At 34.9% G+C, this 26,859-nt stretch overlaps 1 protein-coding gene across 1 annotated transcript; it reads right to left on the bottom strand.

Moving 5' to 3' along the window:
• Positions 1-607: 607 nt before the first annotated feature.
• On the bottom strand, positions 608-26,565 carry LOC113503085 (mevalonate kinase). The gene is made up of 8 exons (XM_026884897.1): positions 26,315-26,565; positions 18,774-18,868; positions 14,960-15,278; positions 12,382-12,922; positions 7,169-7,398; positions 5,840-5,905; positions 4,281-4,408; positions 608-3,023 (listed from the first exon to the last, which is right to left on the bottom strand). The coding sequence occupies exons 3-8, from the start codon at positions 15,098-15,100 to the stop codon at positions 2,891-2,893; spliced, it is 1,239 nt and encodes a 412-aa protein (XP_026740698.1). The 5' UTR covers positions 15,101-15,278; positions 18,774-18,868; positions 26,315-26,565; the 3' UTR covers positions 608-2,890.
• Positions 26,566-26,859: the final 294 nt, after the last annotated feature.

Here is a 26,859-nt window from a genome sequence, read left to right on the forward strand (position 1 = left end):
AATGTGAAAGTGACTGTCTGTCTGTTACGCTTTCACGTCTAAACCACTGAACTGATTTTAATGAAATTTGGTACAGAGTTAGAATTGACCTTGAGAAAGAACATAGGATAGTTTTTATCCCGGACTTTGAAGATTCTCTTGGAAACGCGATATAACCGGCCTCGACGCGGGCGAAAAGCTACTTCTAAATAAAATTAAAATGCCTTTAAGGATATTCTAAATAGCATTATATGTTGACGATATGTTAAGTTACGATCGTACGATGGAGTATACGTTTTTAGTTGCTACACAGGCTTTTTACTTAGACCTCACTTTGTTGACAAGCAACTGTAGATTAAACCATGTTGTTTTATGAATAAATGCACTTTTAAGTACAAGTTTTGCTTTTTATTTATGCTTTACGTTGCAATATAAGAATATTGTTACTAAATTGTTTTAACGATGTGCCAGTACCTTCATTTGAAGGTCTGAAGCTAATTATTTTCTGTACAGAAAGAAGACAAATAAATACACACGAGATGGATCCAAGGACGATGTGATGGTGAAAATAAAAGATAGTATAATATTTAAACATTTTATTCTGTTTCCAAAATTACTAAACTTTTTATTTACTCAACGTTTCTAAAATACATTTCATTATTTTTATTCAGCACCAATTAACACTAAATTATTGAGCGCGACAATATAAACACATACCTACTTATTTTACATATTAAATAATTACTAATATGAAACGCTAATACCCAAGGTTGAAATCTTTCAATATTCTAGGAATGTCCTATGAGACGTCATCAATTCGATGTCTCGTTTAGTGTTGCCAAGTTATACAAATCATTTTAACTGAAAGCGGAAAGAATGAGACTGATAGCTAGCAACACTGGCCCCGTACCAAAAAGGTTTTACATATTGTGTTAGTTTTGAAATAATCAGTATGTTATATTTTTATCACAATTGCATTGGAATAATAACGAATAGCAGTCTCATGGAAGACAGGCATGATATAGATTTAATTAAGTCCCGATTGTCACGCAGAATACACAGACACATAAAATTGTTACGTCATAAGCATCACACACTTACATAGCTACTTATTCGTGTGTGCATTAACGTCGAGGAAAGTATAAATCTTGTAGTTTTTAGCGCATACATTAATTACATATTTTCAAGACCACAAAATATTTGAGGTGCCAAAAGACATTTTTTATACTAAATCAATAAATTTTGTTTTTCAAAAGCTTTTTATTAAAGCGCAATTATTGAATAACAACAAAATACGTTTATAAATATTATTCGATTTTTATTTATATTTCCGTGTTTATATTAAGGACCATTCATAACAATATTTGCAGCAATTACCATTTATATAATGAAACAATATATTTTGTGGTCACAAAGAGGCACTTCACCAAGAAATGCACCAAAGACCGGAACAGAAACGATTTTAGAACGCGTCTTACGCATTACATCAATTCTTATTCCGATCTCTTTCTTGCACATATAAGTAGAGATTAGTGTAAGTGAAACAAAAACTCTATACGTTATTTGTTTTTTTCTAAATGTCAGTTTGAGACCACAAACTCATAAACACCCGTAATAAACATTATGCGAAGAAAAAGGTGGGTACACTACATGTAACTAACTAACAACTAATCTATAATAAATATAATATCATTTAAAACATAAATCATTGCTAGAAACCAAAATTAAAAGAACATCATCAAAATTGCCACATTTTTTTTCAAGTTTAAAATGCTGCGTTACATGTGTAAATCAAACCTGGTTCCGTACATCCATTTGATCAGATATCATGTATTTTTATCTTTGATACCGTATTCGACTTTTACAGTTACATATTCCTGTTTTCTTTGTGGAATACATAGGGTCAATTATCATCAAACCCTAAACGATTGTCTCGTTATAACTGGGCAAATGTTAGATAAACCACTGAAATCATTTGTCGAAATTCAATGCTATTCCATTGTAAATAGTTCAACGAGTTTGGCAGTGCAATTTTGATAAAGTTTAATAGTTTTACTGCATGTTTTAATAATACATATAACATATATACCGATAATAACGGCAATATAGATTATAACAATATTAAGAATTGATATAACATCGTCGTATTCAAATGCAAGATTCTCGAGGCCTATGTAAATATATCTCGCGTAGATTTACGCATAGAGAAACCAATTTGCTTAGAACATTTATTTGAGCTACTAAAATAGTTGCGCAACTGTTGTGACACAAGTGTCATTACAAGGGCCTTAAGTATAGAGGTAGAAAATATCGTAGGATAGTTGAACAACCTCTGCATGACAAATAGAGTCACGAATCCATAATACTTCTCATAATCGTTTCTGATTACTAAAGTAACATTCACACAAGTTTTTACACATTTACAAGTTTTGTAAAACGGTTTTATTTATACTAAAGGCAATGTTATGCCTTTCTTGATATTCAAAGCGTTATGTTCGCTTTTCCCTAAATATAAAAACGTTCCAAGAGGTTTACTCTTCACCCATGCATTGCGCACTCTTTACATCGTAACCCTCTCCCACCCACTCCATGTCCATCCCATTAATACTGTAGCTTGCGACACTTACATAATCGTATTATTCGCAAACCGTCTCCCAGTCCTTCGGACAGGTCATCAGTTGTCATAATAAACAATAACTTTATTAAACAACTGCATTAATATACACTTAAATAACTCCTGAAGAAGTTTGCTGCCAATTCACAACTATCGCTTAGCAGTCAGGCAACAGTCGTCCAACAGTGGTTGAACTGTTGAGCGACTGTTGTCCGATAGTCCTTATATTTAAATTAGATAGCAAGTGAAAGGGGACCGTGGCTATGCGATCCGCGGGCGCTTGCCAGGGGCTCGACGTCACATCTCGATGGACACGCCGGGCCCGCCGAGACGCGTTTCCTTCACTCGGAACCCATTTTCTAAAAGCTGGCCCGTGAGGGAGTCTACTGTGGACCGCGGCGTCGATGGCGGGATCAACACCATCGCATATCTGTAAAAGATAAATAAACATTGTTGACACTAATCATTTTTTTTATAATTTCCAATAAATATGGTTTTTAAGGAAAATAACTTATTATATCCCAATTTGCACTCAAAATATTTTCAACGAGGAAAATTTTCAATAAAAACAACATATTGAAAACGTAATATTATCGACTACAAGAGTACATTTTTGTTTTACGTGTATTTTCCTCGTTTTACAAGAGACAGGTGTGATAAACCAAGCCATTTACAAAGTAACCTACAGAATTGTAGTAGTGACACGAACATAAGTGATTATAAGTTATTGTTTACATGAAAAGATATCCATCATACTGAAAAAATACTGCAGTCCACTTTACTACACAGTGCAGCAACAGACATCGGTTGACACAACCAGATACTTAAAACAACTGAATACAATCAAATTCAATGAGTTGCTGTTGTATATGTAATATAATTTTTCATAACAGCAAAAAAAATACAACGGACTTAAAAAAAACATCTATATATCTATATGTTTTTTGTTGAAACCGAATGACTGCTAAAAGCCGCATAATACGGACGATTTGAGAACCTTCTCCTTTCTGAATTAGTTTGAAAAATAGGCTTAAAATTTCGCATTCTCGCATTTAGACAAACTAATCATCAATCACTACACGTCAATAAAAATACTGGCACTTTCTAAATGACGGCCTCATATTCATGAATTTTAAAAATTCATGAAAAGGAACGAAATCGCATCATATCATATCAAAAGCATGCATATATGTATAGACGAGTTGAATATGTAGGTATATATTAAAAATGTTGCAACTTTCGTGTGAGACCGGTTTTCGTAAAGCTACGTTCATTGAACTTGTGTTTAAGGTGTTTAAAGACACATGAGTGTTAAAAACTTTTTATAGTTATAGCAAATAATAGCAAAAAACACACGCTATTACCGTCACGTATTTAGCATACGATAAGATTAGGCGTACTATGTACCTGTATTAATTACGTACGTAAATATACAGTGTAAGCAAAATAAGTACTATGTATAATACATAACAGTATTTTGGTTAATGACATCCAAAACGACAGCAAAGATAGCCAAGTGGTATAAGTTGTTGTTCGTTGTTCTGATTAAGCAAACTATAATGTTTACGAAACGCTTTGCAACACAAGGATTAAGTTCCTTAATGCCAGGAGTAGATCTTTTTCTAATATTTAACCAACACATACGGAATGTTTTAATCAATTCTTTAAATATAAAATTGTTACTAACCCGCCACCGCCGGCTCCAGTAAGTTTGCAGGCGAGTCCCTTCGCCCGCGCGGCGCCGCGTATCGCCTCGAGCGCCGGGTGCGACACGCCCAGCGCGGCCAGCAAGCAGTGGTTCATGTCCCACAGCTCCTAGAAAAGGAAATTACATATTAATAATCGTATATCGTTTAGGAATTATGGATTGTCCTTTGCAGGTGCAGACAATTTTTTTTTAAGGTACGCGAACTTCTTGCGACCTATGGTAGTTGCAATTTTAGTATTAGTGACTTGCCAAACATACTGATAAAAAAACTTATGACTCTCTCTCTTTACGACTTATACTATTATATTGTTGTATTGTTAGTGACATACATTACACAGCATTCGTTATTTTTCATGTTACCTAAATTTGGTTATTGATCTTATACATTTACATAAGTATCGGCCTTGTTTGGGTAGTGTTGTCTTAGTTACACGTAACCTAGTTCTGTTTGTCATGGCCTCATGGCCCATGGGAGATAATTGAGATACTACGCCAAGGTTACTTCGGTCCGCGTCAAATAATCGCACAAGAGTGTTAAAAATACAAAACTAATTTTTCAATTCAAACCTACCCAAAAAGTGTGTAGAAATGTCAGTTGAAAGACAAATAAAAAGAAATTGCATAACTAGGGAAATACCGAGATTTAAATATAGAAATAAAAAACAACAAGTGCGACATCTCTATCCGTCTGCGACCTCGTGACCTTCAGTCAATTCGATCTGAGAATGCCCTTTTCACAAAAGAAAAACTAAATTTAGAATACACGAGTTTCCGCGGGAAACTACATCATACGTCAAAATATTTCATCATAGACATACGCGTTCTATTTTTATAGGCACACGTCAAACGCGTGATGACTGAAAAGGACGAACAAACGTAGGTTGTGACGTATGCTATAACTTTTACGGCCGACACACATGTAGCGAAGACCAATGTTGAGGAATATTTTGAGACAGTCAAAATTAACTTTACATCCATTGTAAAAAAGTTTGAAACATAAAAACCTTGTTAATTTGTAGGGCCGATCTGGTTGCTCAGACTTAAAGCCTTTTTTTAAGTTTCTCCTTCTATGCGGTGAGTATAGTATGACGTGTATGAGATTATTTTTATTGTGTCGTTACGTTACATTTACTAACCAAATAAACGACCAAATATTATGCAATATAAGGATGTAAAACAATATTTTTGTGCGTCACAATACTCTCTGTAATCTTATAAGCTGTTGGCCAAAATAGGCGCCTTGTTTTTATGTTTGGCAGTAGACTTTGTAGTTTAGATGGTTCTTAAAAAATAATTATAATTTGCAAGTAGAGTTCGGCTCGGTGATTCATCACTCTTAAGGGGTTTATTAGAAAAAATAATAGCTCAATTTTTTTTTTCTCTTCCTGAGTTACAAAGGTGGGTTGTACAGTGATTTACAAGCCGTGTATGGCGCTATTTACCTTTCTATTTATATATAACATGTATTGTGGCCTACCATGCCCACTACTTTTTTACTACGAGCAAGAGAACTTAAGAACTTAATAAAGATCACTTACTGCTAAATGCTGATATTCTGCCTCCATATTTATTTCACACTTGCCACTGGAGAGTTTTTCCAAAACCTAGAAGAATAAAGAAAATAAATGTTAATCTCCGTAACATGCTTAAACGCTTGAGGTCATCGACCCTATCTCTTATTATCCAGGTAGTCGAATTATGGACAGAATCATATGACCTTCAAGTCTGACAAATAGAGCTTAGTTTTCACTAACTTTAGAAACAAGGGACAAACTATAAAATCAGAGACTTACGTAAACTGGTTAATTTATACAGAATAAGCAAGTCGGAAAGCTACGGGGAGCTGGTTTAATGAACACAGAGCAAAGTGTGTCAATGTTGATAGTACGCAGGTTGTAACTCAGTCGGACGACAAACCAGCTAATGCAATCGCTCGATTCATCGCACCGGATTCAGATCTGTCATTTTACTGGTCCTTAGTCTGTGCCTATTAAGAGCAGGACCTACTATCACTTCTTAAAGTATTAATACTATAGTTGTGTAGTTTTTGAATCGAGACGCCTCTTTACGCCGTATTGCATTGTCATCATCATCATCAGTGGCCATCTATGAAAAATGATTAAAAATGAACCCGTGTTCGTTTTTTTGGGGCTTTATGGCTAACAAGGCCTATACGGGAGCGATACCGCCATTCGCAATGTCTGCTAACAAATTGTATTCCCGGTGACGTTGGAGGTTGTGCCATTCGTTGGTGGCATAGATTGCACTGTCACACTTCCACAATTGCACTTTCATTAAGAAGTAGGAGGTCCTACTGATAATGAAATAGTTATTTAGTAAGCAAACAAAACAGATGTTTATTAGGCACTTTTCCGCCATTTCTGGGGATAACCATCGTATGTGTGAAATGTATTTTGAGTCACGGCGGCTGCAGGTAAACAAGAAAATATCTGAGCTACGTATGAGCGTCCACGTAGACAGTTTGGTAGACTGAGTGTTATTGATTTCGTTTAGTGGAAATTACCTCACTCTAGATACTAACAAGTTTTATAAACATTGTATTTTGTTAGCTCTCAGGATTGACGTAAGACAAGATGGCGATTCGATCGGGGGGATCAAGCCACGTGTTAAGGTTATATTATGGTAGTTGTGAAAGCATGACAGTACACTTTACGACTAACAAAGGCGTCTCTTTTCTTCAACTGCAATAAGAGGATATGGAAGTACTTCAGAATGCATAACTTAGGATTCGGCAACCAGAAGCGTGGGTCCAAGATCGCTAACCCCCTCTATTCCTTTAATACGACTGCCTAGAAATGCGACAACACAGGCTAAATATAGAAATTTTATGAACATTGATGGTATACCTGCGTGGCTGTATGAGCTACATGATCACAGGCATCTAGTATATGGTCGACGGCGGCGGTGTTCCTCTGCCGCAGCACTGCGACCTTCAGGACCTGGGCCCTGGTCTCCCGGGACACCCTGGAGTCCACCAGCAACACCCGCAGGTCCATCTTGATGTCCAAGTGACGTGGCTTGCTGCCTTTCTTAAACGAAACCAGCGAACCGAATGTGCACGTTGCGTTGTCTATACCTAATGGACAATTAATTTAGATGTTAGTAGAAAATATATTAACAAAAAAGTTTTTGACAACAGCCAGCTCTGCTCAAGACTGTGTATGAATAAAATGGAACTTTGTATTTCCGGTACTTCGCAGACATATTTGTTTGTAACCATAGACTGCACAATGTAATGGTTCTTCGGCTGGTTCTAAGTTTTTTTTTAAGGCTTGTTAAAATGGTGTAATTCAACTGTTCGGTGATTGATCTCCTAGTTAAGAATTATTAAGTGCATTGCGTAAGATTTTAATCCTTTGTTGTTTTCTTTAAAGGTTTATTGTAACTGTAGATCGGAAAGCCTAACGTCGTAACAGTTAGTATCCTACAACACGGCGTAGAACCATTTGTTAAGCACTGCGGTGCGAAGAACACCTATCTGACTTCCACAAGTTATTTCGAAGCCACTGACTGTCCCCATATTTTTAGCAGAAATAGTTTTGTCAGTTTTGAGAATCACCAAGTACACTAGATGCTAGAAAATGTTTCCTGTATTGGTCCTATGTCATAAACTTTAGCGCTCATCAACCAGATACATGCAGGATGTTTGGCGCTTGAACCATCAATTATTTCTATTCGGTAAATGTTCCAATCTCCTTATAGTATGAATGAGGTTATCCGTCACTTGATATTTCCAAAACAATTGAAAAAACTAAAGAACGTCACTGCAGACTTTGTCACTGCAATATCTGGTATTTTTGTTTGTATAACACATTAGTCAGTACGTCATATCTGAATTGATCTAATAGATGATGCTGCAGAAATATCCTAAACATGACTAAGAATTATTAGCCTTGGAAAGATTCTGACTTCGACAAATAATATTCTAAAACTTTCACACAAGGCCATATAGTCTCAAACTAATAATATTATGAGAAGTGGTAAAAGTACTTATGTATTTAATAACGCCCAGACACAGAACAAAACTGTCTACTCAAATGAGCCCTCGCCCTAAGGAATGCCAACTCCATTGTACAAATGATACAGCGCCGAACATGAATATCGAATCAATAACAATCATAATTAAAAGGGTCCTAATAAGCAAAGTAACAACAAGCATATAAAACAAATGACGTTTCAAATAGTGACGTTTAATAAAACCATTAAGAACTGTTATTTGTCAAACAATATTGAAACATCCTCTATAGATATTTATATTATCTTGCTTTGTATTCAATACAAGATTAACCAATATTTTACAAACCATTATATGGACAATATTGACTGTGGAAAACCTTATATTAGCATAATTATAATTTATCAAGTAAACAGATTACAAATATATTTTTTTTGTAATGGTTTTTGTGGTGTCATGTTAAATTTATTTGTCTTGTTTAAATATATCAAAACTAAATAAAATATTTGCTGACTAATTTTAAATCTTTTTATGCCAGATACGATTATTAGTACAAAAATCTATCATATTGTGCCATTTTAATTCATTTAAATGTTAAGATATCCAAAGAAGTTTGTTCTAGATGATTTTATTCTACGTTGATAACACCAGTAAAACGTGTGTGTCTAGTGAAATAAAACAGAAACAGCTTGGCATAAACTTTTTAAGTATTTACAATAATATTTATAGTAATCCCTTGTTTTGCTAAGAGATAGAACAGAAAATCGCGGCACAAGCTTTTGAAGCTAAACTGTTGCCGACGTGGGAGTGAGATGCAGCTACATGCAGTGGCGTTGTCTCGCTTCCACAATGACCACAGTCCCATTACGCTCATAGATAAGTAACCGGTACTTTTTTATTTAATGAAAATCGTCTCTATAATTCTTTCAGATTTCACTGAAACCTTAATTAAACACGTAATTTAATTATGTACCTAATGAAACTATAATTTCAGCATTGAAGCCTTCGTAGTGGAAACGATAACAGATTATAGGTAATGATGAACACATTGCTTTTGTAGTCAGCATTGTGCAATCGTATTGTAGGGCAAAGGAAACCTTTTGAGTACAAGGTCTGACAGATATTAAAATATATATATTACGCCTTACTAAGAAGTAACTGCTAATGAAGGGTAAGAAAAAAAAGGAGCCGTTGTCTTCTGTTTTTCCGTATAGGGACGTTTTGAGGTTATTACAAATAATGTTTCCAAAAAGAAAACTTGTGCCTGGTAATCAAAATAACTAGTTAAAAGGTAACTAAGTATCGGCTGAACATTTTCGATGTTGCCTTTAAAGTAAAGACTTTTTGACAATTTCGCAATATTGTGATGACAGCGTCAATTCGTTCAACTTGAAGGTTGATTGTAAGTACAAGGGTAATAGAAATTAGGAAAATTATTGAGATGATAATTATATTGAATGAATTGCCCAATTCTGCTATTTACATGGCAATTAGATTAAATTTGAAACTACATATTACTATTCCCTTAAGCATTTTGCCAACACAATAAATGGTAATTCATTGTATTGACCATGAGCGTTCCGTCCCGTACAGAATGTTTAATTGTTGTATTAGAAAAATGCTTAGAATAATACGAATTGTGCTAATTAAATCAAATTCAGTCATCGGCCATTGTAAATAGCAGAATTGGGATTTGGGGCCCTGGTTATTTATCATATTAGTATTTTTGTGTTTAGTAACCCTGAAATAACTATGGTACCGCTATTTCATATAGCAATAACATGAAACGGTCAAAATACTAAGAATAAATCATAGCATTCGATTTAAAATTTGACACGTAATATTTTAAACAGACCTTCAATAACCTAGTGTCTATACTGGTACAGTAAACCACAATTCTAACATTTCTAACAACAAATTACGGTATTCGACCTTAAGGCCTTAAAATTAAGTAGCTATTTATATGTTAGACAAATTATGTGGTTTACTGTACGTGCATCGAGTGGTCAATATGTGTGTCAAGGTCTGTGTCGCTTTCTACGTAAGACGTGGAGGGCAACTAATGATGCCCAATTCGCAAACGTGTCCCACTTCGAAATAGACCGTTGACGTTTAATGGCGGACAAGAGTCAATTAGGAGGCGAGGGCATAGAACGGGAAAACAAACTAAATAATTATCTAGTGATGATGGTACGAAGATTTGGTATGCTGTAGGGTGGGAGACAATTTTTGGAGGGACTATGTTTCGTTGCAGGTTTCTATGTAACTTTTCGGGTATTTCTTTTATAGAGTCTGTTTTTTTTACGAAGGACTTAGTCTTAAGCACAAGTGGAAGGAGAGAATGGAGGCATTCGCTCTTGTAAATAGATGCAAGTATATGCACAGACTTTGAGTGCAGGCTTTGACTGATTCTTCTGACTGTGGAGATTTATGCGTCATTTTGTTTTGTTTAATATAAGGCTCTCGGACCGCACTAAGGAATCCTTGTTTCAATAATATTCGAATTTTCGATGAATTCTTTGGCCTATTCCATTCGGCTAAGTTTGTATATTATAAGTCCGGTTAATTTCATTTTCGTGATTATATAAAAATGAATTTAAAATAAAAGCTGAATACCTAATACGGCTCTATTTATCCTTATCCTAATTTACCTCATTTATGAGGATAACATTGTACTTGTGTTACCGAAATAATACTAGGTAAATATCGAATTGCGGAGAATTAAAACACCAACTATTGTAAAATAATTATATTAATATATGTATATTCCAATTTAGATTTAAAATTCAATGTCTAATAAGATTTGAATCGTTTTCAACAGTAGTTGAGTAAGCTTATGAATACGGTGAAGAAAGAAATTAATATTAAATGAAGTGCTGGAAGATGTAAAGTGGGCTTGGCATATATCAAGGTTCAATTATTTGAAGGTCATTAATCATTGAAATATATCACTGAGATGCATCAACGGTCAAGGTGCTTGTATAAAATAATCATTGTTAAATTATGAAAATGGATATTTTAGCTGGACCGGTTTCTATGAAACAGGGTATGGAGAGAGCTGACACCTGATTAACGTCGGCAATGTTTTTGCCACTATAACTGAAATCCAGGCGGGGGAATACGAGTGAAATAGCTAGTCATTTGGTATTAAGAAGTAGAGCAACAAACATGTAAAATAAAATGCATTTTAACAACCCATAAAGAATATCTGTATTTTATCGGTAAGATTTGCATTTAACAAGTCGCTGTTATTTGCGTATTAAAGCCTTTTAAGCCAAGGTCGCCAGGTCAATGACCAGTAAACATAAGAAACAGACTTAAATGTCCACAGTGCGATAAATTCCGATAGCTATATGAAATACAGGCCTATCACGTATTTATTACGCAGACCTATGATCTTGGAACCGATACATACATTGTAACAAGGAAATAGTATCGTAGAGTTGTATTTCAAGAGTTTATTCATGTTTCGGCGGCGGCCATATTGTAATTGCTATACTGTGAGAGGTAATAAGCCACTTTCTCGAATAAAACGTGATCTAAGTATTCCGAAAAGAAATTTTGGTCCTAAATTACAATTTTGAAAGTTCGACATAAAACATTTTTTTAAATGTCTTGTTTTCGTAATAATATGAAAGTTGTATGATATTCCAGTCAATATTTTCATAAACAACTAGTATTTCTAAAGAATTCGCAGAGAATCGTATTTAAATATGGCGACGTCTGTTTAAACATGTATAAAGTCAACTGAGATATTGCTGACGTCATAGTTCCATGTCTGTATGGTGTTAGTGAAAGCTAAACAACGGAGATGAAAGATCTGGCAATGGTATCGCGTATACAGCCAGACTAAACGATGAACTCATTGGACGAACTTTATTAGTTGTCTATGAAGATGTACATTGAAATTAGAATCGGGGTCGCTAAAGGTCGTCTAACAGGTAACTTTACGTTTCAAATTTTGAAACTACGTTTGTTGCGAAATTAGCAATGCATATCTAAATAAATAAGAATCAGTGTTTTTGAATTGTCGAAAGATTATTCGCATTTATCGAATATTCAAAGGCGGATATAGAAGGATAAAAGCTATGCAAATATTCTTACCTGAAGGGATCCCGTGCATTATCCTCTCACAGTTGTACGCCCACTCAGATATGATTTCTCTCTCATTCATATTAAAGTCTTCACTCGTTTGGTCATAAAACGCGTCGAATCCCGTCGACATCTTCAGTTTGAGGAGTTGGATCAACGCTCCTGCTAGACAGACGGCAAACGAAGCTGAGCTGCCGGTACCAGCTCCGATAGTGAGCTCTGACCCTAACGAGATCTCCATCGACTTGACCGGGAGAGTGGTACTGCCGAATATTCCAGAAAAAACGTATAGGAAGCTGCGTAAGGAGTTCTTCTGATTGTTTTGTAATGCGTCGAAGTTTGGCCTGATTTGGTGCAAGAATTCATCCACCCTTCGCAAGTGACTTTCATGGTCTATTTTGTCGGGCAATCTCCAAGAGAATTTCCCTGTGATACCTGGTTCTAACTTAGGATGGAATAGAATTCTGACTGTTGGCTCTAGTGGTAGTGTTTCTTCTAGCCCGACGCAGGGCAGGTGGATGCGTATCGTCGGCTCCACATGGCAGTTTACTTCCTGCAATGGAAGCAATTACATTTATAATAATGATCAAGGTCGAGATGCATCTGTTGGTCAAACAGCTGAAGGTTCGTGACTTTCTCTCAAAGAGCAATGATTTCTTAATCTGTCAATTAAATTGTGTGAAATTGCAACTTAAGAACGTAATAAATATACGTATTGAGTGTTAAGTATCCTTAAAGTCACCTATGACGTCAATACAGTATAATAGGTGATTCTTTCTTAATATTCAGATACATATTTATATTTTCTTTCATATAATTAGCTACTATATACCTCATATTGTTTTTAAGTATATGCAATTGAACGACTACCCATTTATTTGACTAATTCTCTTACATATTCATTTTATTAGTATGTATAATAAATAGCGTTTAAGTAAATTAATATATTATACAAGTAATTGTCTGATTATTTATGAAGTTAAAGAATAAAGTATATTTTTTATATAGTTTATATTTTTTTTAATTTCGATATAAAGCACTGATGCAAATTTGTTTACATAGCAATTTCTTTCAGATTTGACTATTTGTTTCTTGGAAAAAGTACATTAATTCCATCCTATCTACTGATGTAGTATTTAATATATATCTGAATTTGGCTGAAACATAACTTTATAACTTAATTTGCCGATTTATATTCATTGTCAAATGAATTTGTTATTCTATATTTGTGGCATTTAGCATTGTGGGTGACACTAGAATATACATATTTGCCAATATCTTGCCTGCCTTGTCAAATTGTTATACTTTATGCCTTACCGTATACCTGAATAAAATAAGGAAATAAATAGTTACATCAAAATATGGAGATAACTTGCATTTTGTCAGTTTGTTGCAGCTCTGAGCATTCCCTAGTATTTTAAAACCTATGTAATCGTTTTACCTCCATCGAATACAATTTAATAAAGTGCATCTAAACTTAATTTTAACAGTCAACATAACATATTCGCTTTTAGCATTAGGCTTAAAGTTAGATAAGTTATTTAATAGACTGGTTTATTGAACCTACAAGTATAACATAACCGGCACTTGGCCGAAAAAGCTTTCGATACACTTTCTGCTTTACTTTTCTAATATTGTCGAAATTCATAGACCTGTCGCAGGTTTCCTATTATTCCAATCATTATTTTTGAAACGGCAGAATATTTTGCATCAATTTTTTCATCACTTATAGCTCTCTACGGCGATAAGTCCAATTGACGTACCAAATAAATTAACCAAGACTTAAATAACTTTAAGAAAAATATTTACACGAATAATGAATGACTTGTTGACAAAACAAAAGCTGATTTAATTAAGATATCATCTTCATTCTTTTACTTAACTTTTGTACTAACATTTTACTTGCCTTAGTCACAAACTTACTTACCAAACTGCTTTCTAAGAAACGAGATAGGGTATTACCAACTTAACCATGTTGGAACATTGGCAATATTGAAACACCGTTTATGGTTCCGGCTCAACATGTCATGGCGGTAACTAACGGATGCATAAGGAAATGTTCTTGTGCTTGAAGACGTTACTATTGCGTTTTAAAATATTGATACAACTAGTATAAGTAAGGTATTATCTTTCAGGATATGCCCGCATTGATTTTTATAAACTTTTTTTACTTTCTCCTAAGGAAAAGTTAAGACCATATTTTAAATCATTTGATTTTATTAAAATGTTACCTAAAATATCATTTTACTATTTATTTATTTTATTTAATTATTGGATAACAGATAAAATCTTTAAATTCTAAACTATGCGCAGATTTAATTTAATCATTGGGAGTGTAAAAATAAAATAAAAAAGGTACTAACTTACTAAATTAATAATTATGAACACATCTGTGGCTTCAAATCGCCAAAAACAGTAAGGTTGTTTTAGTTTTCAATAATTTTAATCTATTTACAATTTCCTAAGCACATTAAACTGTTGCTTCAAAATTGCCAAGAATAGCAAGTGCTTTTTTTCCAATTTCCTAATTTTATTTACAAAAAAACCGACTGTTAACTACAGTTAATTAACAAAAATACAAATGTAGTACCTTAATAACGATGGAGCTCCTGAGTCCCAGGCTGACGGCCACCGCGGTCTTCCCGTACACCACCGAGTGCTCCCCATGCAGGATCACTTTACCCGGGGCCGACACACTTACTGTGTACAAATTATCTATTCCGTTCAACATTTTTGCAATTCTTTACACGCAAGGAACCAATAAAAACAACATATAATTTGTTCTACTTCATTATTATTTCCAAATTACATTTCAAGACTTCTGCGCGTTCCACTGTTCGACCGTTAGCGTCTTTTGCGTGAATGCGTGTATGCTCTTCAATTCTTCTTGAAGCACTGTGTTCACCAATCTGCGGAGCGAATTATTATACGTTAATAAGTATAATAGATCGATTGTTATTCAAATGGGGACGTTTGAACGTGTTTGTAAGTGATACGAATCTTGGTGAATACAAAAACCTTATTGTCATCTTATCGCGCGCACATTTACACTCTATTTTTTAGATTTTCACGCATTTCGTTGACATTTAACCTTTAGTATTTTTAGGTTTAGTTTAGAACTTGCGTCACCAGTCAGAGGTTACGTATTGTGCTTCTAAATGAATTGAAATGCGTCAAAACATCACTGAACATGCTCTGAATTTTTACGAGGCCTTCTTTGTCTAAAAGTGCAGACTCGATGACAAAAAAAGATACAACTATTTTAGCATATTCTTTGAAGTATATTCGTTTGATTTTATATGATTTTTTTTCTGTACAAAAATAAACAGATGTTTATTTCGTAACATTATGAAATACATCAATAAGGGACAGTTAGTTAGGACTATCCATTCCCTCTGCGACTGCAATAGTTGAGAGCGTTACTATGGCACAAGCGTCCGTTGTATACATTTTGTCAAGTGTTGGCATAGGGCCAGGGTTTTTATTGCAATTTTTGCACGCACACCGTTTGAACAATGACCTTCTGATGTTCGTATTACGAGTCAATAATCAGTAACAATGCTATCATTATGCTGTATTGTCTGTCTGTATGACTGGAGACACGTAGACCATTGTAAAATGGTCTTCTTTGGAATACCAGAGTTACAGAATATTTAAAAGACCAGGAAAACGTTGCGGTTACGCAAGGAGCAGTCGGGATTATCTAGATCTTTTGAGTCCCACACTCATTTACATGTTAAAGGATGAGTATCCATAAATATTAATGAAATGGCTTCCGGAGTCAAGATGGCTTTAGACGTAGTTTTCGTTTTAGTTCGGCTACAACGTATTCTTTAAATGATTGCAGCAGGAAGAAGATAATTGTATGAAGGATTGCTTTGTATTGCCATACACCGACTGAATGCGAGAGACGTTGCAAGGCAGTTCAGGTTTAGTCAGTAAGAGTCTGACACTACCCTCCCCCGAATGTGAATGGAGACTCCTACGCTTTACCAAAAAAAAATGATGACCACTAATCGAAAAAGCCATGTCGTGAGAACTATAACGTCTGCCCGAACCATAACTGCAAGACGATCACGATGGCTCAGTCAAGAGCATAACAGATAAAAAAAAAGTACTGGACAAATCTTGCACCGAGTTTGTTTTTCTTCGACGAAATCACGTTCACATGGTCAAATTATGTTCGCACGACTATCGATAGTTCAATAAAGGTATCTTAGTGTCAACAAACAAATGATTAGTTATTGTTATTATGTAGACACCTTTAACTGTACAGTATTCAATATTAATATTTTGAATGACGAGGCGGACGAATTGATTTTAGTTAATTTAATGCGAGTTTCATTCTATCTTTAAAGAAGTATATTCAAACCGCGGCAAGCCCTTAAAAAAGAAATACAAAAATATATTCGAAATACTTATTTATGTCATCTTGAAAATGGTATCAAATACAAGAATGTAAAACAATTTTAAGAGAATGCAAATGATACGAACAACCTTATTTAATGCGTTATTGTGAGCAATCAAAATGTTATTAACGTTCACGAGATTTCCCAACGTGTCGATTAAACGTACAATGTTGCATCAAAACTTCATATTATTGTAGTAAACTAGTTGAGGACCGCGGTCCCACTCGCGTTTTTCTTTTAATAGTCATTTTAGAGTGGTGTTACCAAAGCTTATAAACCTCGACGAAAATTGGACTAGGCAATACATAGCAATACATTCACTTTATTTTTTTCAATTCGAATAGGTTCCTGTAAATAACGGTTTCAAGTTACAAAACAAAGGATAACTCATCCATCCATCCAAAAATCATTAAAATCGGGTAAGCAGTTTACCCGAAAAGCGGGACAAACAAACGAACACACGCACCAATGTATCATATCATATCTTTGTTGCGAAGGTACAAAGAAACAAACGAATGCATCAAATCATTTGAACTTGACGTATGTGATCAATCAGTGCATTGCCATTGAATTCTGATTGGTGTTCATGGTCCATGCACTATGAACTCGAAGGTCTATCGATATATTAACAACAAAACGTGACTTTCGCTTGTCTTGTGTTTACTTTAAGTACCGGCGAAGATTCTGCACGTTTTTATTGAACAAATAGGTTTTATCAAACACGACAAAAACGGACATACGAACACTTGCAATTTATTATAACGTAGTTGGGGTAACCCCCTATTTTTCTCTTTGTTTTTTCGGGGCTTTACCGAACAAACGCGAAAGATTCTCCACGGGGCGATGTAAGTGGCATTCTCATGGACACCTAGTTCCTTGGGAGGAGTAGGTAGTGTCAGACTCTTACTGACTCTACTTGAACCGTCGTGCAACGTCTCTCGCGTTGGTTTGGTGTGTTTCAATAACTTACGCACCGATCGCAATGCTAGCCCTCCTCGCTCCACATTGATCTATTTGACAGCAAAACTTTTAACTACAGATTATTAACGTTATAATATTTATTCAACATCCTCAATCAAACACAGAATATTTGTAACCCTGACCTTCTAACCTACCTAATGTTAGCATGTCTAGTTGCTAACGAATATAAGTTTTATTAAAGAACGCATAGAAAAAGCTCAGTCTTGAAATGGTCTAGGAGTTCTTTATAGTTAAATTAGAACCTTTATAGCTGAAGCCAGTCATGTATCAGGTATTTGTTGATATGATGTTGTAATTGTACAAATTATTTGTCTTGTTATCATCACAAAATGTCGCAGGTAATTAACCATTGTGTTGATATGAGTTCAAGCTAATGGACCACAGTTTTAAAGTAACTAATGACTGCAGTGATTAAATATTTAGGTTAAGTTACAAGAATCTTCTCTTGACGTCAGTTTTCCGTTATTTATACTAATACTTAAAGCTGAAGAGATTGTTTGTTTGGACGCGCTAATCACAGAAACTACGGGTCTTGTTACTGTTAGAAAAAAATATTTAAGGCCTAGATAGCCCATTTAACGGCGGCGCGTGTTACAGCTTGACTTTCAATCAAGATTCTGCGTACTAACCAAATAAAGAGACTTTATTAGGAAATATGAACTTTTGAGTTTATCAGTATTAACTGGATTCTGTACCGAAATCACTCATTGGCAGAAAAGCAATGAAAGTCCTGTTCGTCTTTTGTTATAGAATGTGATAAAGGTCAATATGCCTCATACGTATAGTAGGTACAATTGGGCATGCTCGATCTACGTAGACTGCATATAATCAGCAGTAGTACAACATCCATGCAAAAATAGCCGTAGCACAACCGTAAAAATATCATTTGTAATACTAATCCACATACAATCGAGCAAGCCAGCCTTAACCAACAATTCTTTCTTTTTACTTGACTTCAAAGAAAAGAGGTTTTATGTCCTATTGTGTGAAACTTTAAACAGTTGTATATCTCACCTATGCCTGGCAAGCAACGGCTTCCCTTGGAACTTGTCGGACACGATCAGAGCTGTGAACTTGGCTCCGCAGCCGTCACTATCATCCGTCACTTCCTGTGGACAAAGAGAGGAACCATCAGAAAAAAAGAGTCGAACAATATAAAAAGATTTTTATTGTTATTATAATTTGAGGAGGATATATATATTTTCAATTGATAACGGTTTACTTAGATAAACCAGCTATTTTTACCGGAGTCTCAAATCGTAAGTTGACGCGATGCCCGCCGTCGAACTGTTCGGCTCGGGCTATCCCGATAAACACGCGTGAGTACGTATAATATACGAAATCATATAAAATATACGAATAATTAAATACCTAATTAAAAACATTTTCTTCAAAATTAGCTAGCAAACAAAGTACATCTTTTAAAATTTCAAGATTACACTAGACGCACGGGAGCACGCTAATTCGCCTACCCCTCACCGTAAGGTCAAATACATTCGTTCCAAGTTTCCAACATCAACAATCTATGCAGTATGCACCCTATTCAGAAAGGATGATCAGTTTCATCTGTTCTGAGAACTGGCTGATGGCGACATACATATGTAGATTGACATAAAGATATTATTCTTATGATTTTAGTTCACCGTTGCTATTGTTAAGACATTTAGCAGTCATAGCTTTACCACGATACATGTGACTTTATTTTTTCATCAGTGCTGTGGTTGTATGTGTTTTTAGTTTCCTTTGAGAAAATCAATATCTATTGTGAAAGAGATTTCAAGATCACTAGACAAATTATTTGATAATTAGGATATTGTTATAACTAATGAAGTGATCCGACCCAAAAACAAGGTAAGTAACAGAGTAGGCAAATTGGTTCTACAAGTGTGAAATACCAAAGTTAATATACAGGATAACATAAATTCATCACATAACAGTCTCATGGTGGAGAAGTACAGAGAGCATCTTTTCCTTGTGATTATAGTACTATCATAGTATTTAGTACTCTAATTGCAAGGATTTCTTTATTAAGGCTTTCGCAATAGGAAAAACAAAACAATAAAACAGCATTCGAATGATGGATGGATAGTAAAGAAGTCGGTACATAATATTTGTTAGCTGCGTAACTTCCTACGCAACTTGTTACCTTGCAAATGGGGGGAACAGGTTAGTATGGCGGGAAAAACGGGCTAGACACGTCGCCACGGCTTGGGAAATATTAAGGTGAGGAAACTGTACGTCTCTTCTACACTTGAGCAAATATACTCAGTTGAGTACGCACACAACTAATTGCGTTTAAGTTGGAGATTACTTATGATGAGGTAAAATGAGAAAATATTTAGTGAAGCCATTTTGAGTGCGGTTAGCAACTGAAGAAGAATAGAATAATGAGTTCTTAAAAGTCCTAAAGCTGGACGTACTTCTGTCATATGCCTATTTGATAAGTTTTTCTGACTGACCTGAGATGTAAAACAATGATTTAAAACCTAGCACAGACTCTCTCAGCACGGAAAGGACGGATCATCACCACAGCAAGTTCTAAGGTCAGGTTGATAACACTAAAGCCATCAATCTTGTAACCATTTTATCAACTGACCTACGTTAAACTATAACTGTGTCAGATGAACCAGACGATAGTCAGATATTTCTAGAGTATATAGACCATGTTAAGGCCATGACATTGATTGGTGTCGAGACGAGAGAAATTGATGTGAATTGAAAACAATTGCCCTGCACTCTTCCCCAAGGATGGGTGTAATTGGGGCACGCGATCGAACCTCATGTATCCGGTACTACAATCAATCAATAAACATGGCGCCATATTAATTGACACTTGCAATGGAAATAATATTAAAAAGCACGTGCGCGAAAATTGGCACATGCCTCTAGCAGTTTCGGAACAGAATTTAGCCAAATATCATAATTGCGAGAGTAATTGAGCGATTGGCCGTTACCGCGACAAATCTATCTAGACAAACTTTCATATAGGAACAGTTTAATTTTAAGTAAAAGTACACTTGCGATTTCTGTTGGGGATAAACCAAGTAAATAATACTTTCAATGTTGCAGTACAAATTCAGAAAAGACGCGCGAGATTTTTTGTCAATTCATTAAAAACTCTTACGAATAAAATTCAAGCTTGTGAAAGTAAAAGAAATCAGAATATTGACACATGTCCATTCAAGAATATTATTATATAGAGGTAACGCATTAGTTAAGTTTCGACAGCTGCGTAAGTTGCATTATTGCGGAGTGTCAAGTTGATTTCGGATTGAAATTAAAAAATAATAAAAATCTGACACACAGTACATGCTAATTATAGTATACATAAAAGATCCGGTCCTACTTTACCCAGCAGACGAACAGGCCTCCTTTAATTAATGATAATCGTATGCCTTAAAAGTACTTCATCTTGATGCGCATCCCTAATAGAAACGCCATCTACATGCCTCTCTAAGCAAGCCTATCGAACGATAACGATCCATATTAAAACTGGAAAGTGGAACTAGTTAACGGGATCACAAAAGCTAACAATAACACCATAACATGTATTCTTTATGCCCAATAAACCAGCGCATGATCCCTTTTTTGTTATATTTCTTCCGGATTCAATTAATCATAATTTTCTAGCGATGACTAACGTTCCTTTATTTGTTTAATAACTTTCGTGAAGCGAATTCCTTATTTTATGATATAAAGGGTCTACAGTTCTACAGTATTTTCCGACTGGTTTTGGATCCAATTGTCCTAATATTTTTGCTGTTGTGGAAGTTTAGTCTACAACATTAATATCACTGTCTTTGGAGGAGATAGCCGATATTCCTTCAGTACCACAACGAACTGATCGATTAGCGACTTAACTGACGCTGCGTCCCAGCAAATACACGTGAGTAAACCATTATATCAAATAAATAAAAACTACTCATTTATTTCATACTAGCTGTTGCCCGTGACTTCGTCCGCGTGATTAAAATAACTTTGCGATGGAGTAATTTTAAAACACTGATATCTCTTTGAGATTAGCTTCGGGAGAGACTCTTTGTTCAAAACTATATACTTGTTGCCTTTATTTTCATGTGGATTACAAACATTTTATAAAAAAATATTTCGAAAATAAGTGTTTTAGGAAAATGAATTCTAGTAAAATCTTTACAGGGAGTCTAACTAAAAGGAGGGGAACTTTATAAGACAGACATGCAGGGGACATTTTTAGAGCCTATTCGTTTCAAATAAAAAAATAACAAAAACATCAAACTTTTCCTATTCGTAATATTAATAAAGAGTATAGAAAAGCATGGTCACGCAACTAGGATAAAAAAAATAAAGGAAATATCATGAAAACTTTATAGTCAATTACATTATAATTTTATTGGTTATTTAATACGCTGTTTTATTGATCTAAGCGTTAATTACTATTGTTCTTGTTTATTGTTTACGTGAAAAAAGTTGATTTTAGCACTTGCTAAATTATATGCATTTGCTGAAAGTGGTTATACTAATTGTACTACAACAATAGGCTTCCTGAAGATTTAATTCTTCAGCATCGAGTTCATTCTATGTATAAAAGGTAATCTCGATAAATCTTTATATAATATAAGTTTTCATTACGTGCCTCATTGTTTGTCTGTGATGGCTAGATACTTCTACTTTAACGATTTCAAACAAATTTTGCTCACCAAGTGCAGCTAGAATCAACTTGAAAGATAGGACAGCTTACATTTCAATTTATAGTCGCAATATTTTTACTTGCAATTTTTTCTACTTTGAAGGGAGTCGAGGGCAACAGCTAGTTAAACTATATAAAGGTTCAAGGTAAGTCATGTTTGCCGAACCTATTGACATTTCTTAACATGTTTTTTTATTATACAACAAGCGACCATACAACAAGTCAAATATCTCACAATTTCCATCCAACTGAAGCACGAACTCAATCAATATCTGACCTTCATTTTACAACGTTTGCTCTTTTCGACGTTAACACATTTTGGACAAGTATTTTAAGGTTAATCCGTAAATCAAAGCAACCTTGAATAATATTTGGGTGACCAGAGATTATAGTAGCTTGATTCCGATACTTGCTAATGAATTAAGTGGATGTGGTCTTGACCGAAATTATCTCAATCACGCAATTCTCATGTAAATATATTTATTATACTTAGACGGCTAGCATCTTAGCAAATTAAAATCCTTGCCAAGGTTTTACAACTGGCTGTAAGATTTTGAATGTCTACTATAAGTATATTACTTTATAAGTAAGTTTATTTTTAGTTTAAAAAAAATTGTTCGTATAAAAAGAAACACGGAGTATAGGCAGAAGCGAAATTCCCTTTAGGTTGAATACGCCCGGGACTGAGGCTAAATTAATAGGAAAAGCAACATTGTGTAGCTTTCTTCATTAATTTGTATAGTTCGTTCATTTTTAATGCTTGACAGGGAGATAACGGCAGCAATCTATTGCTTATAACTGCAACTTATAAAATGATATATTTTTGACTTACTCCAGAAAAAGTTACTAAGAATCAAAAGAATTTCCCTCCAGAGTTGGGAATGAATAAGACATACTTTAAAAATTAAGGATAGTGATTACCACTTGATGGCAAAAACATGTAAACATGAAGTAAAACAGCAATTACTTTCTTCCGGTATTAAGGAAAGGTTATTTAACGCTTCCCCTTTAAACAATGATTGTCTTTAATGTCAAATGAGTGCATTAACATACTCAAATCTGAAATCCAATCTTGAAATTGGTAAGTTCCGTTTTGGTGGTTGCGAGCCCTTTTTCTGATAATTCTTTCTTTCACAACTAATGCTTTATACGTTTTATTATATGTACTGTTTGAAATTGACCGGTATTGGTTTATCTGAAAAGACATCGGAAAATTACAGGTCCATTCAATTGTTCACCCCGCCAATCCGCACAGCGCATGGCAACTGCGCATCAAATCGATTATACGTTCACTTTAATTATCGAAATGCTTTCCATTGTTACATATACTGATGCAGAACACAGCAAACTATCCTTTTCAGTATAATATTTCACAGATTTTAAAATTAAACTATGAATAAACATTTTCTAGCGGAGTTTTTTCTTGGATGGTGTAAATGGCAAAATACGACAATCTACAAAATTAATTCTTATAATTCGATATAACTGCAGTGATAAATCCAAAATGTATCCTGGGGATGCCCCTCTAACCGACTCCAAGGTCCAAAAACTGGTCCAATAAATCAAAAACCTGTTGCCAGTTTCATTAGGTACATATAAATTAATTTGATATTGAGTTGCATCACGCGATTTCGGTATTTATCACAATCATGAAGCGAATTAATAATTACGAGTATGTTTAAGCATGAAAAGTTGCACAAAGGGTTACTTATGTTACTTTTTATGGTCATTATTACAGGAGGCAACGGACGTCTCCGATACCTGATAACTTTACTCTCACGATGGGTATAAGCAAATCCCTAAGCACAACATTCTGATAAAAAATCATTACAACAAGAGGTCAACTTTGTGAACATGATTAGAAAAGTTTATCACGTTTCTTAGAAATTCAAAAGTCAAAAACCACACGAGACATACTGTGATAACCTTCTGATCCAAGGATTCGTAACTTATTGTCAATTAAAATTATTTTGAACTTGTTCAGTTAATATACTGCGATTAAAGTGGGTTACTGCGAGGTGAGAGACGGAGAGAGCACATAAAGTAATTAACAACTAAATACACACATTCAATTAGCGTAATTTGAGACTTTGTTTACGTCAAGTGAATCAAGCAAACTCAAACTATAGTTCTTTGTTTTACAGTCAACAATCCAGGTAGCCAGACATTGTAAAAAAACAGCATGGTGAGACTATTTAAGAGGTGTATAAAGCCAAATCAGAACCTATGGTGGTTTAAAATCTGACACCAGCTTCTACCCGACGATAAGTTTGTAAATTACTTTAAAAAGATCATAACAATACCTACATACATCTCTAACATCATCTTATAACTGAACTGTGGAGTAATTAAATAACCGGGATTTGGTCATAGTGATCGCTACATAATCTTTAATGGCAAACATAAGAATTGGTGATATAATAACGAATTCTTTCGTAATGTTTGACCGCTTTACCACACAAGGCCGCGATATCACGATTACATACGATATTTGAGCATGATTCATATTTCCGATCAATTTGTATCCCACAGTCAATCGACCGTTAAATCTTCTCATAAGGAATGAGTCCGGGAACAGCCGAACAGCGCCCGGGGTAAACCCGAGGGCTGGCTAACAAACAGAACGCGGATATCGCTATTTTCGTCTCACAACTGAAAATTACAAACATAAATCAATTTAGAGATTACAGGTTGTTTAACGGTCCGCAGACGGAGAAAAACAACAAGGGCCAGAAGATTAATTATGGTGAATCCTTTTGACATCCCTAACAGATTCAACAAGTTCTTTACATTTATGAGATACCAAATTAATGTGCACAAATATTGGTATAAGTACACTTTAATGCATCGAAACAAGAGAAGAAAGATTTCATATATTTAAAAAAGAAATTCCACTATATTAGTGTGACATCACCAAACATTTAAAAGAGACACTGTTACACTAAAAAATATAATCATTAGAAGCGCTACAAAATACAAAAGACGATGTAGTTTCTAAATCAACCCATTTACAACGAATTATAAAATAAAACGAGAAACTCTAGATGAAATTATCATACTGTTGTATACGTTAATACCATGTTATGACCACTTTCTCTAACCGGACAAGTAAAACGCCAAGCGATGTTTTTTTAAGCAGAAAGTCACAGACAAGCTGATATGTGTATGCTGAAAGAACAAAAACTGTTTACAGTTCATAAGTAATGTTTACATTGAGCTTACAGTTATACTCGCTTCAGTGGTCATTCAGTACGAAGACAAACCATGTTATAATTTCCAGTTGCTATAAACGCAATGCCTGACAACGCAACCATTATTCTAATGTTGACTCAACAAAGTATTTTATTTTGAAAATGTCTTCAATGTTTATATCGTCTAATCAAAACTCTTGGGATTCTTTCTGTTTGGAAAATAAACTTTCGAGGTTAAGTTGTAATCTGAAATGTTTGTAGTCTGTACGCCGAGCGATGCGACCCGCAGTGAAAGCCGGCTTTTAGAAATCACCAAACACCTGTTTTAGAATAATTATTGTTTATTTACAATCTCTCCACTTAACTTTTACTTTTATTAGTTTTTTTAGGACTTTAATGACTAAAACTCCCATTTTTATAACATGAATTTACTATTTAACCTTGTGTCATTCGATTACTTCATTCTCTCGACAAACTAACGGACGTGGGTCCACATTTCCCAATAGCCGACTAAATTAACTATAAATAATATTTAAACAGCAATAATTTGAATAACTCAACCTCAACTTATGTTATTGATCATAATCGAATAATAAACCTTGAACGCTGCATAACATTAGAAAAAACATAGTGAGTGTAGGTTACACCGGGGCAACGACACCTTTATCAAAGCGTAACATAGTGAATGAAACACGTACCTAATTCTTATCACTGTAAAAAACAAACTGTTCACACAAATCACGAATCACTTTGTCTATTACACGATATATTTTTTTATCGAACGCGTTTGGATACGTGCAGCGGCGTGCACCGACCGCGGCCCGCCAAGTCCGACGACTGACTTGACTTCCCGCGCTATACGCGGATGCGGCCGAATGACCGGCGGCGCGCTTGTGGGCGTCTTGTTGGCTCGCTCGTAAATCATCAGCATGGCCGAAGACGAACCGTCAAGTGTTACACTAGGTCTCACTCTGGTTTATTACGTGGCATTGGAGCCCATAGTTATGGAACCACACGTTTGAGTTACTCAACATTGTGTGTGCTTGCACCTTGTGAGAGTCGAATACCACATCTGCCCGCCCTCAACGATTACACTCATCTCTCTTTAGAATTTGACCCTTTTTTGCTTTCGAAATGTGTCCGAACGTTCACAAAAACAAGAGGCATGATAAAAACTGGGTACATGAAAAAAACGATGGGTACAAGAATACATCTGTGTAACAAGTACCCAACTAAAATCAAC

This window comes from Trichoplusia ni, chromosome 18 (assembly GCF_003590095.1).
Source record: "Trichoplusia ni isolate ovarian cell line Hi5 chromosome 18, tn1, whole genome shotgun sequence".
NCBI classification, from domain to species: domain Eukaryota; kingdom Metazoa; phylum Arthropoda; class Insecta; order Lepidoptera; family Noctuidae; genus Trichoplusia; species Trichoplusia ni.